The sequence below is a fragment of the Polyodon spathula genome, chromosome 4 (assembly GCF_017654505.1).
Source record: "Polyodon spathula isolate WHYD16114869_AA chromosome 4, ASM1765450v1, whole genome shotgun sequence".
Lineage (NCBI taxonomy): Eukaryota > Metazoa > Chordata > Actinopteri > Acipenseriformes > Polyodontidae > Polyodon > Polyodon spathula.
Window position 1 is genome coordinate 8571555 of NC_054537.1, and position 14925 is coordinate 8586479.

Consider the following 14925-nt stretch of genomic DNA (forward strand, 5'->3'; position numbering starts at 1 on the left):
ATTTTGTACCAGGAAGTCATTGTTTTTGTAAAAGCTGACATGTTTGAAATTGGAGTTTAAAAAGTAAATAACCTAAAAACCTTCAATAGAGGAAAAGGAAGGCCAGTAATAATTCTGCTACTGCTAATAAGAAAATTGATTTTCAAACATTTGGTTAGCACTCACTTAGCATATGAAAAACAATTGCAGGTCATCTGTTGAGGTGACAGTACAGTTCAGTAGGTGCCCTTTTCAGCCTTGTATTGATACAAAATATTGCTTGTTTGGTTTTGTCACAAGCCCTATTCTGAGGCAAATCATTTGGTTCAACAATGAAAAATGACTCTTGTCATGACTGAAAGAAACTATTTTATTTTTTCTTACAGCTTATTTAAACATATCCCTTTGAAACTTTGACAGATCTTAAGAGAAATAAAACAGTAAGCATGTCGAATAGATTATAGGGAGCTTGCACTTTAATTAAATACCACAGTAGATAGCACAGAAATACCTGCAAACATTCACAACTCCAGGTGCAAACTATTACTGGGCCACAGTCCTTGAATAAAATGAATTCCTGAACACAAAGCTGATATCACTGCACTATACAGTAAGACGCCTACCATACTTGATTTCAGGATTTATGCTTTCCAATTGCTCTGTGTAAGTACCTGGTATGCACTGATGAATTCTAAGTAGACAGTCAGCACTCATGCTCGTCCTGAAATAACAACATGGCAGCAATTACACCCCTGTCAAGAGGAAGATAGTTTCGGTAGGGCATGTGGTCAAAATATCCACCTGCAGTGAGCGGTACTTGATTAAAACGTGGGTAGCAAAAGTACATATCAGTATATGATGTCTCAATGTATGAGAGTTGCACAGGCAGAACTATTCGATCTTGACTTCATGTTTATATTATTCAATTATTCTATGCTTAACAAGAATTCCTCAAATAACAAAGTTACACCAGCCTGAACCATAGGGTGGAACTGATGTATGCTGCTTTTACTGGAATAAAGTGAAGACTGATAATGTTTTGCATTCAACAGAGCAAATCCTATCTGAAACAATCTGGAATAAAGCTGTTGATGTGTAATCTGTGAGGTAGGAGCAGTTACTCTGCCAAAACATATATGCATAAGTAATAAGCTATACACTCAGTGATCAAAGGGGATATGGGCAGATTTTATTTAGCTTTTGCAGACCAGTTAATTTTACAAAATGAAGAAGAAATGACTTGGTGTATAAGGGACTCCTACATTTACATTATGAACTATTCATTACCGGTACTAATTCCAAAGCATTTGTTTTTAAGAAAAGCAGTACAAACTTTGAACTGTAGCAAGTCAATCTGCCCCATGCTAGCACTAATATGTGGCAATTAAAACCTGAAGGTTATTCTTTTACAATACTTGCTTACATTTCCTGGAATGGGGTGCTGTATTTAAACAGGTTGCAGCAATCCGAATACCAACATTTCTGACAGGAATATTAATAGGCACACGACCCTCATCCTACTCATACTGAGATTTGTATACATGTTATCTTGCCAAGGTTAACTTAATCACTTTCTACAGTTCTAGAAGCCAGCCAGTGTCTGAAGAAACAAAATACAGCCTACGTGACAGCTTTATTAGTGAGATCATGCAGCCACTGAGCTGTGCAGCATATGCCCTTTTGAAACATTTTAATTGCAAGAAGAAAGAGGGTTGCAAAATGATGACCACTAACGTTAGACACATAGTCCTGGAACAAAATATAAGAATACCACAGTCAAAATACTTAACCCTTTACACGCAACTCTTCTCTGGAATTGTCTGTCTTGTGATAAGGCTTTTAAATTGACTTATTCATTGAACAGATTAAGTGCAGTTAGCTTCTGAATGAATTAAATCAGAGTTAGATTTTTCTCTGTTGTTTAGGTAGAGTGAAAGGAAGACAGCTCTGTACTCTGCATACATCAAAACCAGCGCCCAAGAAAATGAAAGCATTTTGAACATATCCTTTGATTTCTGCCCTTCAGAAACCCACAAGGATATTCTGAAAAATTTTTCTTGTCTTTTTTTTTTCTTTTTTTTAAAGAATCATATATTTTTCACCAGGCATATTTTGTTTTAACTTTAAATTCATATTACAGTGAAGCCATTGATACTGGTGTTCACATTGTTGAGTGAGGAGGGGTAACCACATGAAACAAATATTAACAGTACATAGTTCAAAAATAAACTTAATTCCATTTATTCCATTATTGGCACAACCAGTGCACAGCACATTAACACATTTCTTCTATGCTACGATTAAGACCCCATTAACATTTTGAGATTTAATTGTAATTTTAATAACTATCATCTAACTTGTGTATAGCAACTGTGACTATTAATATAGTAACTGTGTTCATTTTATAAAAGCAGTCAACTAATTTTACACACTATCCACAAACAACACATAGTAATAAATAGACACCATTACAATGTTTCTATTTCTGCCCAATACTTTATGTAGCATGGCAACAAATATACTAAACACATACCTTTGTATCTTTAGTCATTTACTGTTAGCAAATATTTTTTTAGAAAATAAACCAGAAATGCTGTTTTTGAAACATTTCCATCTATTTTCCCATTACAGCTCCCACACAGAAACACCCATTAGACATGACTGATGTTGAATTGAAAATTTTTCAATGTTTTTTTTTCTGTTTTGTTTTATACTTTTTAAATTGATTAGTTTGTGGTTTTATGACCAAATCAAAATATCATCAGTAACATTTTTGATTAAAATATTCAATGTACAATTCAGGGCTGTCTATTAAGTGACTATATGGCTAAGGCATACATTCTATGGCCCTGCTCAATCTTCCAAACCTATTGCAGACAAGACATTGCAGATACTGAACTTCTGTGCTAACATTGGACTGAAAACACACACACATATATAGATTGCACCTTAGGAAAATGTGATTGACAGTGGGCAATCGATGGGTGACATAAAATGATTTCAGTCTTTTTTATTACTATGTCGCATTAATGTTATCTTTAACCATGTGTATACCCAGTTAAAAAATCTATGTTTTTTTCTTTTTTTAAATGAAGGCATGAAGGTGATTTTATTTAACCATATTTTATAGTATAGTATGATTTGATGGAGTTGAAACATCCCATCAAATTCAGATAGGTGTAGATGCTTTCATAAACATGTATGAGCAACAAAATGAGTTTGAAGCTGAGATTTGAACGCTTCATGTGCATAGTGGTAGATATTCTTCCGAGTTTTATACATAGATATTGTTACTAGACAAAGTACATCAAGTTACACAGCAAGAAACAGCTCTGAATAAAAGAAATAAAGACCTTAAAAATGTCGTTGAGTCCCACCCAGCCTGTGCTGAATGTTAGCACACAGTATTTATATTATGCTCTGATGGTCATGTATGTGCTTGAGACAGTTTGCAGGACTATCTGTTTCCTGGCACCACACTATACAAGATAGTATATACTATACTATATAATAATATAGTATTACACTGATAAAGGGCCATCAGGTGAGCCATTACAGCACTGCAATGCGTTTCAACTGTTCGAGGGACCCTTCTTCACTATTACTGTCTCTGAATGAATCAGGGAAGTGGAAACCTCCTACTGTACCAGCCCACTACCAAAGCTAGTCTTGTAACTGAAACTGTCGTGCAACAGACTGATGCAGCTTTTATAACCTCTGTCACAATTTTCTTATTTCATTGTTTTTAAACTTTAAAACTCTATGGAGTTCGAGAAGTTGCCCTGCTACAACTTTGAAAAAAACAAAAACAAAAAAAAAAACATATATGCATTATAAAATAGATAGATACAGAGGAAACTTAACATGGTACAACTGTGCACACAGAGTGACTGAAGAGACTATAATTGAGCAGCACATATTGACTTCAGTTTGCTTAGTGGTTATAAATCCCCAGTTTCCTTAGTGGTTATAAAATCAACATAAATCTGAACTTTTTGTGTTGAAAAGGGGGGTTTCAAACTTTTGAGAGGAAGTTCATATATACAAAAGTATTGCTTGTGTTTCCAATTGTGTTTCCAACCCCTGTAGGTAAAGTAACTTTTTTTTATAGTTCATTTTTACCTATTTTTAAATGCCTCACCGCTGCAATGTTCAACACCTTACCAATTAAGAGGGATGATGATCAACAGGCCCAACAGCCAATTGCCTCTTTCACTTGCTGAATCTTTGTAACGAATGTTGCCAAGATACATAATGATGTTTGCTAGATGTGGCAAACTATCCCCAGATGATTTCCCTAACCCACAGGACAGTAAAGGTCATTGAAGAAGTATTTTAGAATTCTAGCATTTGGCCTCTGAGCTAGTTCTGTTGCTCTGATCTGACTGATTCTCTTGCTGTTCATTAATTTAAGCAGAGATGTCAATAAAATTTACAGCACTATAAACTTACATGGCATATTCATAAATAATTAGAAAAACTGAAGAATCCTGATGAACTTCTTTCTTCTCTGTGTGCCTCTTAGAAACAATTGCTAAGTATGTGTGTGTGTGTGTGTGTGTGTGTGTGTGTGTGTGTGTGTGTGTGTGTGTGTGTGTTGTGTGTATATATATATATATATATATATATATATATATATATATATATATATATATATATATATATATATATATATTGTTATATGAGCCTTTTTTTTATTGTATTACTTATCTACTTATAATTGTTATCACACCCAGAAGAGAAAATAATAGATGGACAGTACTTAAAACCTTGATTTTATCAGGAACTCCTCCATAATCCTGAATAAACACCAGACCAACCGGCCTCCTGTATCCTTACAATGTAAAGGTAAACAATGGAACAACTTCAAGTGTCCTACCTGCTCTCTAAGTCGCTCTTGGTGACCCGAAATGGCTGATGCGTGATGTGGATATTTCTGTTTCAAATGCTCTAGAAAAGCCTCTCTTTTTCTATCCATGTCTGAGGTCTGCATTCCTAGTATCTCTTTGGAGCTCCTCGGACCTCCTACTGTGTGTCTTCGTGGGATATTCCGGGCAGGTTTAGTATTCAAAGTGCAGTCACTAGCATCACTCTGCTTTTTGCTGAGGTGTTCGGCATCCTCTGCTGATGTTACTCGTAAATTACTGTTCCCGTGTTCTGTAACAGAAAAAAAAAGTTTACTGAGGATTTTTCATGTTGTGCATGACTCTAATTAAACAAAAAGAAACCCTACACCCTGTGTCTGAAAACTGTAAAGCTAGCTGGAATCCTAAGGGACCATAACAACATACATTACTGCAAAGCTACTGCCAGCAACTCTCAACACCCTGTGCAACTCCCTTCCAATCACTGTGTCTCCTCTGGGTGATGAGATGAGGGTAACATTCTCCAAGGAAATTAAACTGACACAACTAGGCCAAACTGATAACACTACATTATATCTTTATAGTTTTACAAAGTGCAGTTTCATATCAAAGGAATTAGCATGACGAATTATATTGATTTATTTGACAAACCAATCCCTCAGGTGTAGACGGCCTCCAGATCTTTGTTTCAACCATGTCCTTATAAACTGAACCAATAATTTCTCCAACCAGGTCCTAAAGTATTTAACTATTTTATTAAACGTTAAACCTGTCGTGGAACATGGAACTTAATAAATTCCTGTGACAGTTTCAAGTGGATTATTTACAAAGAAACATCATGTTTTCAAGATCAAGCAGTTCTTTAGCATCAGCAACCACTAAGCTGAACGGCAGTAGTACAGAAACAACAGAAGGAACAGTGGTACATAACTATGAAACCCGACTGCAGCAGACTAACAGGGGGCACGATGGGTTAAGACGTGTTGTTTATCCATCACCAAGGTCTGTGTATAATTACCAAACTAAACAGAATCTGGGCAGAGTGTTCTAAAGATAGGGAGAGGGCATAATAAAAGAACACTTTCAAGGGTTATCGCGCGGCAACTATTTCATGAGTCAGAAGGTCAACAGTTTTCTCATTATGAGAGTCCACAATGACAGGCTTATTGTTCATTTGGTTGTGAAACACAATGTAATACTGGTTGGGAATTCCTTTCCTAGTTTGTTGATGGGAGTGACCAATAGAAATTGACACTGGCCTGCTCTATATCATTTCAGTTCCTTAACTAGATCTATCTTTGCAGGTAAAGGGAGGCTATAATGAGGCTGTGTAATGCCCTGGTGAGACCATGTACATTGGACACAGGTTGAGGTTGTGTGGAGATAAATGCAGAACAGAGTGCAGAAGGCAGTTCTTTGAGTGTATAGTAAGTTTTTTGCAGCTTATTCAAGAGCTGCCTGGTTGCTGTTCTGGGAACATTTTTGGGCCAAATAACCTCTCGCTCGTATCTTTTTTTTATGGTCTTATGTTTGTAATATTGGAAAAGTTATGCATTTTCCACACAATTTTACTATCTACACAGTTGTTATAATGAGAGAAAATGTAATCACAAAGCTAGATTTTCAACCTTGTCTTTAAAATCTCTAAATTAGCCTTAATCTTTGTCTCTACTAATCTGCAACTGTTTGTGAATCCACAAACTGTACATTACAGTATAATGGGTTCTGGACCTCTTATTCTTGAGTTTAACATACTCTGGATGAAAATCTGTTTGTGCTGGCCATTTATTCACGTTTTCAGCAATTTCTTTAAATGAGACAATAAAATAATTTATTGGGAGTAATGGCACTGCTAATTGCATTTTAATTCCATTGATTGGCGTTTGCTTTTTCCAAGAACCTGAGTAACAAATGTATTTCAAACAGCCAATAGCTATAAATCAAGAAAAATAACAAAGCCACAACCTCTCTCGTGTGCTCAACTCCGATGTCTTCACTTGTTTCCTCTCTAACACCAGTCCCTGACTGGAAACTATATCCCATTTTCAAAAAAGTGCGCGTATCAACTAATTAAGAAACATGATTTATAATAAGATATATATATATAGATATATATATCTATATATATATATATATACTATATATATATATATATATATAAAATAATTTGATATATTTTTTTTTCTTCCATTCACAACATGGTCATAAGATACCAAACGCTACTTGCATGCTGCATTAAATGTAAACTTTGGGTATTATAAATACTTTTATAAACATCACACCACATCTCAAAATAATGCAACATTTCAGCATGATACTGTACTTAATACTTTTTTGAGGCGTCGTGTCTGCATATACACAGAGAAGACTAAATTACTTCCGGATTGTTTAGTCTGTGCGCAGTGAAAGTAGAAATATTTCGGGCGTGGGGTGGCTGATGGCATGTAATGAATACTAAAACAATATAACAAGACCTTGTTTTTCTCAACGGATGCTATGAAAGCACCAATAAGTTAAAGAAAGTTATTGTTTTCTTGTGTACATATCTGTTAACATGAATGATGTACGATGTTTGATATTGCAATTGTGTTAATATATTGTTCTGTGTTTTGGAAAACATCGATATTATCGAAATCGATATACAATGTGTGTGTGTGTGTGTGTGTGTGTGTGTGTGTGTGTGTGTGTGTGTGTGTGTGTGTGTGTATATATATATATATATATATATATATATATATATATATATATATATATATGGCGTACGCTTATCGTGGTTACAACAAAATCTGTGCCTGGCCTTTGCACATGCAGTTGTTTTTTTTTTTTAAAGTGTATTTGTTACAGCTTGTTCACTACAGGTACTTCAAAAATACAGTTACAGTTTGTAATATTGGTTACCTGTGTCAGAAAATCAGCAAACTAAACACATTTGATCCCGACTCTACTGTATTCCATTTGCCATCTTACTTGATCCTTCTACTTCAAAGGTACACATTTGAATTGCACCTAGAGATAGGCAGATACCTGTTTTTATTTTATTTTTGTTTTTGTTTTATTGAAGTATGTGGGTGGTGTAGATATTTTGTAATAAGGTATGGACCATTAATCTGGAATGTCCTTCCTTGAAAAAGTTGTTTGTCTGCTGCTGTATTCAACAATTCAAGACCGACCACTTTTGTATGTTGTGCAGCACACAGGAATATCCCTAAGTGTCCTGAGGGCATCAGATGATTGTTAATAGTTAGGCATTGGGTTTGAGGTTAAGTTTTAGAGCAGGGGTTGCTTAAGGTTTGGGTTAGGGACAGGGTGGCTTAATCTCATACAGTTGCTGAGTTCTGGAAGTGGAAGATGGGAGTAAATGGCAAATGCCTTCGAATCATTTGATGCCCTCAGGACACTTTCTAGGGGATATTCCTTATACTGCTGTGTATTGTAGCTTATCGGTATTCTTGCTGTAGTAGAATGAACCACATCTTGTTTTCTATTTGTATTATACAGCCCTGTGACAGAGGTCTCGCTATGTGTGATGACAGGAGATGTGATTTGGATGATTGACTGAATGATCTGGATGACATTGATGTGTGTTTGTTGCTTGATTGACAGGAGATGCAGACTAGAAGGTTGTGATTGACACGCCTCACAGGCGCACAGGTTTATTTACGTAGTACAGACAATGGTAGCTCATGGGGGACATATGGCCCAGCATACAAAAGGCAAAATAAACACTGTACAAAAAACTATCAAATAAAAGGTGTTGTGACGATGGCTCGCGCTACTCCGTTAACAAATGGAAGTCCTACTTCCACACCTGTCTGCTATAGTGGGTGTGGGATCTATTATGCCAAGACTAATTCCCTGTCCCTCGGGCAGTTCACCCAACTGCAACCTCATATACACATGGTCGTTGGTGCGTTGCAGCTTCCTTCACCTCCAGACTTAAGAGTATACACACGCCCGCCTTTACAGGTGGTTGTTTCGTTTCCTGAACCCAGTCGTTCAGCAGCACAGATGGACTGATGCTTCAGCAGCAGCACCAGTAGCACTCTGACCCCTATGGCTTTACAGCAGCCTTGATCTGTATTCCCGGGACTCTTTCATTCCTGGCGCTCGAGTGCACCACGCCCACCTGCTGATTAGGAGCTCGCAGCTGGTAAACACACACACACGCTGCTCAGTCCAGCAACTACTAACACAGCAGGCAGGCTGCTACACACAGAGTGTCAGGTTACCCATTAAAACCAATACCGTTCTTATTTACACAATCACAACACTCATATGTACAATAAACAACTACAGAAGCCCCCACCTTATTGCATGGCCCCAGCCCTGCTACAAGCACCATTGGTGTAAGGTAAGGTTTGTAACTAAAACATAAAGACAAGTATTTCACAGAAAATTTGACAGCAATTAACTAGCGCTTTTAAAACTATAAACCCTACCATTGAAGTTTTTGTCCCAGTACAATCCCTACTTGGAGGGAGGGAGGGTAGTGTACATATATACCATACATCACAGTGGAATGGGGGTACTTAGATATCATTTAAAAAGTCAAGTAATGTGTCAGGGCCCTTGCTATACACCCGAAACCATAGATCAACAATAATACATTTTGAGAGAGTCAGGGAAGTGGCTTGACAAAACAGGTTTGTTTCACTACTGCAATATTCCTGGAAGAGCCTGCCTCGTTAGCTCATACTACATTTTTGCTTGTGCATGGGCTGAATTAAATATTGAGCTGTATGTAGAACGTCTTAAATGAATGACAACACAAAGACAATGTTTAGCTACCTTTCTAAATAAGTTATAGAACACACAATGGCAAAAATAACATTATACAGTATTAGCGTAATCTGATTCAGATATAAAAATAAAAAACCTAAATAACAATATTTCAAATATTATGAGGTTAATATGTTGTAATTATAGGCTGCATCATAACATGTTAATTTCGCTGAGTAAAATAAATTAATAAACAAATAAATAGATTCATAATAACATTTTTTAATTTTAAAAAATATCCCCCGTCACCCCCAACTTCTCCATCTCCACTCAAAAGTAATCGGTCCACAGCCTCTGATTAAATCATCTACAGACCCGAGGGCACTATGACTTCAATTATTCCCACAGAGTAATGATGTTCCTTATACTTAGGTAGTCCAAAACCATGTTGATGAACCTATTAATTTCAACTTTAATTAAAAGGGAATTAAAGACGAATGGGACTGTATCATTACAAATGCTCTTGTTTGAAACTGCAAAGCTCTGTAGCCAGGATTAAATGAAACTGACTGACAGTTTATCTCCCGAGGCAACTGCTAATGCCAAACAGTCATCACGGGAAATAGCCTCCTTGCTGCGCGGTGGGTACAACCAAGACAATATTCTATTCCTTACAATGGTGAGAGGCATACTGGTCAGACAGATGTCTGGATAAGTGTGTTGAGTAGACCTGCACTAGCACCTCCCCCTTCTGCCCCTTCTCCCCTAACCCAACTTGTTACCCTGACTAAGACAAAGCTGGCTACTTGCCCTCTCTCCCTCCTAGAAAATCTCCCATCACAAACTCCCGTTAACTAAGAAGAAAGAACCAAGATACTACAAGAACTGGCCAGCCGGCACCATTTTCAATCCCCTCTAAGTATAACATTAGAAACAGCAAGCCTACAGAAAGATTTTACTTTTTCCTCCTTTGAGGCCATTCTGTTAGGTATTGCATTGCAGCAGGCATTAAATTTACATGAAATCTATGTACCATACCCTGGCCTGCAGTTGGTACTGAGAACTACAAAAAAAAAAAAAAACTTTCTCTGGCTCATGGCTCATTTTCAGTCCTATTTTTAACACACAAACGCACCACTGCCTGCTTCCCCACTACGTTCCACAGCAGTCTATTAAATAGTAAAGGGAAAAAAAGCAGACAAGGCCCACGTTTACAGCAGCTCAATACTCTGGAGAGTATGCCGCTTACCTTCAAAGGGTCTGCTGTCTGAACACATCAGACTCTCCTCAGATGTTTGGGCTGAATTTCCTTCCATTGGTTATTGGCAAAAAGAAGAAAAAAAAGGAAGAAAAAAAAAGTCTGCAAAAGATTGCCAAGGAAAGGTTTCACAGCGTCTACCCCTTGTACAATGCCCACTGGGGGCTTTCAAAGTAAACTGCATTCCTCAGCAGAGAATGTCTACCATTGAGCAGTAATGGAACGCAACATGACTGGAGTCGTGGGCAGAGCTTTGAGACTCTATTGCTAAAATGGGCCCTGAGCTGCTGTGCTCTGTGAGGGCCCCAACAGGTGTCAGTCTGTGAAGCAGAATCTAGTTGGACTACTTTCTCCACTGAAGTGCCGTACTACTGAAGTCACTGAGCTGCATTCATGTGTGTATGTGTGTTTCACATACACACATGTGAATTTCATTTTTGTGTGCTGGGGGGATTTCCCCCTATGCTGCAGCCAATGGGGGGGGGGGGGGGGGGGGGGGGGGGGGGGGGGGGTTCCAAAATTTTAGGGGGGAATGGCAAAAAAAAGGCACTTTTGCATATAAAAGAACTATGTATAGTTTACTGCATCATCATTCACACTGGTGTTGCTTTAAAATAAGCAGCTTTGAGGAGTCCTAACAGCTGCTCATCACTGTGAGACAGAGCACTCTCCATTGCTTTTGCCTGACAGGAAGTTTTTGCTGCAGCAGAAGAAAAAGGTGCTTTTCTTTTTAACCAGCGCTCCATTTCTTTCTTTATAACTCTTTACACTCGGCTCTATTTCTGCCTGTTTTTCACTGTTTTCATTTCTTTATGTTTAACTGCTGGATAGTTTGTACGGCATGCATGTAATATATCAAATGAAAGGCCACAAAAATTCCTTTGATACGATGTAAGCTGCAACAGGATTAAACATATTGTATGTGGTAGAGATGAGAATATATATATATATATATATATATATATATATATATATATATATATATATATATATATATATGAGGTAGGTAGGTAGGTGGGTTTTACGGTGCCTGAGTAATATGTAGGTAGCCTTTGGTGCGCTGGTGCTGGAAAATGAATGGGGCTGAGTTTTAAGAGTTAAAGTGAAAGTCACTGCTTGCAAGACACCTAGATAAACTTAATATCGTTTTTTGTTTTTTTTTCAAAGCTGTTTACTTACTGCAGTGTACTGAGTTTCTACAATCCTTAGAAATAGCAGCCGAAAATCACGCATGATAGAATAAAGTCTTGTGGCACTTAAAACATCCAGCACTACTTTTATTATTTATTTATTTTAACCAGGGGTACGTTTTCGCGTTTTGACCAAGAACCTGTGACCTTGACCGCAACGCAAAAAACGGACCGGGTCATTAAAAATGGCAGTGGTTAAAAATGTTGTCACAGCAGTTATGAGTGTCATTGAAGATCCAACAGGTTGATCATGTATGTAACGGTGACAAATGTCACGGATACGTCTGTCAGAAGTTCTATACCAATACATCACGCAAAATATATCTCTAGACATCTCTAGGCAAATGTGACTGCATATACTGACTATACTGTAGATAGTTTGTTCCATGTGCTTTAATTGTCTTTCACGACAGTAATGTGGAACCTTTTATTAATAATAATACTAATACAAACTGTGATCAACATCTACATTTACTTTTAGCAATAAATCAGTTATTTTGAGCCTAATGTGTGTGTGCTCACATCAACACTAACAAACCCCCCACCCCCATACCCGTCAGCTGTTTGCTTTTCCAAAAATCAGCCATAAAAGACAGATATCAGAACACAGGTGTGAAGGCTACGCTTACAGCACAATAATAATAATAATAATAATAAATAATAATAATCATTATCAAAAAAAAAAAAAAGTATTGTTTAATCTTGAACATGTACATTTTTAATATAACAAAACACGTACACCAAAGAGGTTTGATCTGACCTACGTTCAGCATGCTTAAAATGATCAGCACTTAATAACATAATAACTGCATTAAACAAATATGCATTACATGTAGGCATACGTTAAATTACGTTTTCTATTATTATTGTTGTTGTTATTATTGTTATTTATTCATCCTGAGAGTCACTTTCATCGCTGTCACTTTTTAGCAGTTCATTACGCTCAAGCTCCTTGTCATCTTCCTCAGCTTCAATGACAATGACTGAGACCTGGCGTTTATTTACAATATTTGCCAGCAAACCTGGCGCGTATTGGAGACAGGTGATTATTTGAGACCGGCAATTATTTGTCATATTTGAGACCTGGCAAGTTTTACGGTACACACAATGTAATGAGTTGTAATATTTGTTTTTTATTTATTTTAGTTGCACCTTGCTGGATTATATATCAAGACCCCGCTTTCACCGAAGCTCACAGGTGTATGTAGCCTTTGTTCCTGAAGGTACACATCATCACCAGGAACACCAGCATCTATCCCACAATACCTTTGGTTACAACCCAGAACCATGCCTCAAACTTGGTTCACTGGTTCAATAGACCTATGGTCGCTAGGTCCAGCGACCGCATCACGAAAACACACAATGAGACGACCTGACACTACCCGAGGACCTGGTCATAGCGCGAAGACGCACCCCAGAACTGCTCAGAATGTGGCATAGTGCTTTTGTCACTGACACCCATTTCCTTAGAGATTGTTGTAGCGTTTCAGGCATTCTAAATTGGGTGAAATACAGTAACTTGGTATCTCAAAATATCTCTGCAGGATTTTCCCAGTCTGAAAGTTGCAGATATATGTGAGCAACTTGGAAAATGTGCGATTCCCGCGATCCTGCACTGAAATTCAAGTCTTGTGTGGTGGGTGATTCAATGTCGGGATCATGACTGCTTGTATGGGTATGGTGAGAGTGGTGATTGTAGACTATTTGGCCCCTGGTCCACAGCCTGTTAAGAAACTCTGAGAGGAACTGATCTGACGATGCCAGGTCAGCAGGGTGGACTGTGATGAAGTCACGCCCTCTGAAAGAGGAACTGATCTGACGATGCCAGTTCAGCAGGGTGGACCGTGATGAAGCCATGCCCTCTGAAAGAGGAACTGATCTGACGATGCCATGTCAGCAGGGTGGACCGTGACGAATCCATGCCCTTCCCCCCAAAAGCAGAAGACCGAGCGGAACTCCACTTAAGTGAGAGATGGAGAGATGGCCCCCGCTCAGGGTGTACTAGCAATATTCTGTTTGCCCCAATATATATATACGTGTATATATATGTGTGTGTGTGTATATATATATATATATATATATATATATATATATATATATATATATATATATATATATATATGTATATATGTGTGTGTGTGTGTGTGTGTATGTGTGTATGTACATGTATATATATATATATATATATATATATATATATATATATATATATATATATATTATATATCTCAGACTTATATCTGATAAGATACTGGTTAACGTTTATGTGGTGAAGCTCAGGTAATGACTGCTGCAGAGGGTATTACTGATCAAACTCAGGTAATGGCCCTGTCGAGGGTATTACTGATCAAACTCAGGTAATGCCCCTGCTGGGGTATGACGTTATAAATGGCGAGCACAAAGCAACAGGGTGTAGCAGCAAAACAAATTCCTCCAAAATAGAAAAACTAACCAAAACAAATATATAGATAAGACGTAAACTGCAAGAACCTGTTCGTGACCGGAGAATTTCACTCTCGTGAAGAGGCAGTGCCCCTAACGGCAGAAACTGTCAACTGCTTGACTTACGATGAAAAAAGGAAAAATGAGACAGTCTGTCTCATGGTTTAAACATGCTAACCCATGATTCAATGCGCGCATCACTACAGGTGCCACTACTGGAGCCCATTCAGAGGTGGAGGGCAAAGCATATGACAGCAGAAGAAACAGACTTTCCTGCAATTTCAAATTTGATAAGATAATTTATTACCAAAATTGCATAGGGAATTATTGCAAGCCAGAACGAGAATCCACTCTGCCACAATTAAAGTAGACAGAGCAAACTGAGTCCTAAGTGCAGGGGGTGCGGTGAGTTTCTACCTATTCTGCAGCCTGAATGGGTCAGCGGGGCTGAGGCGACAGGCTCGGGACTGTA

The 14925-nt window shown here is 37.7% G+C and overlaps 1 protein-coding gene across 7 annotated transcripts in view; it reads right to left on the reverse strand.

Moving 5' to 3' along the window:
- Positions 1 to 14925, reverse strand: part of LOC121314133 (sickle tail protein homolog) — a 225863-nt gene that overhangs the window by 74891 nt on the left and 136047 nt on the right. For all 7 annotated transcript variants that reach the window (XM_041247082.1, XM_041247080.1, XM_041247079.1 and 4 more), the window contains one exon: positions 4859 to 5136. In XM_041247082.1, coding sequence (XP_041103016.1) covers positions 4859 to 5136 — 278 coding nt within the window. The remainder of the gene's footprint in view (positions 1 to 4858; positions 5137 to 14925) is intronic.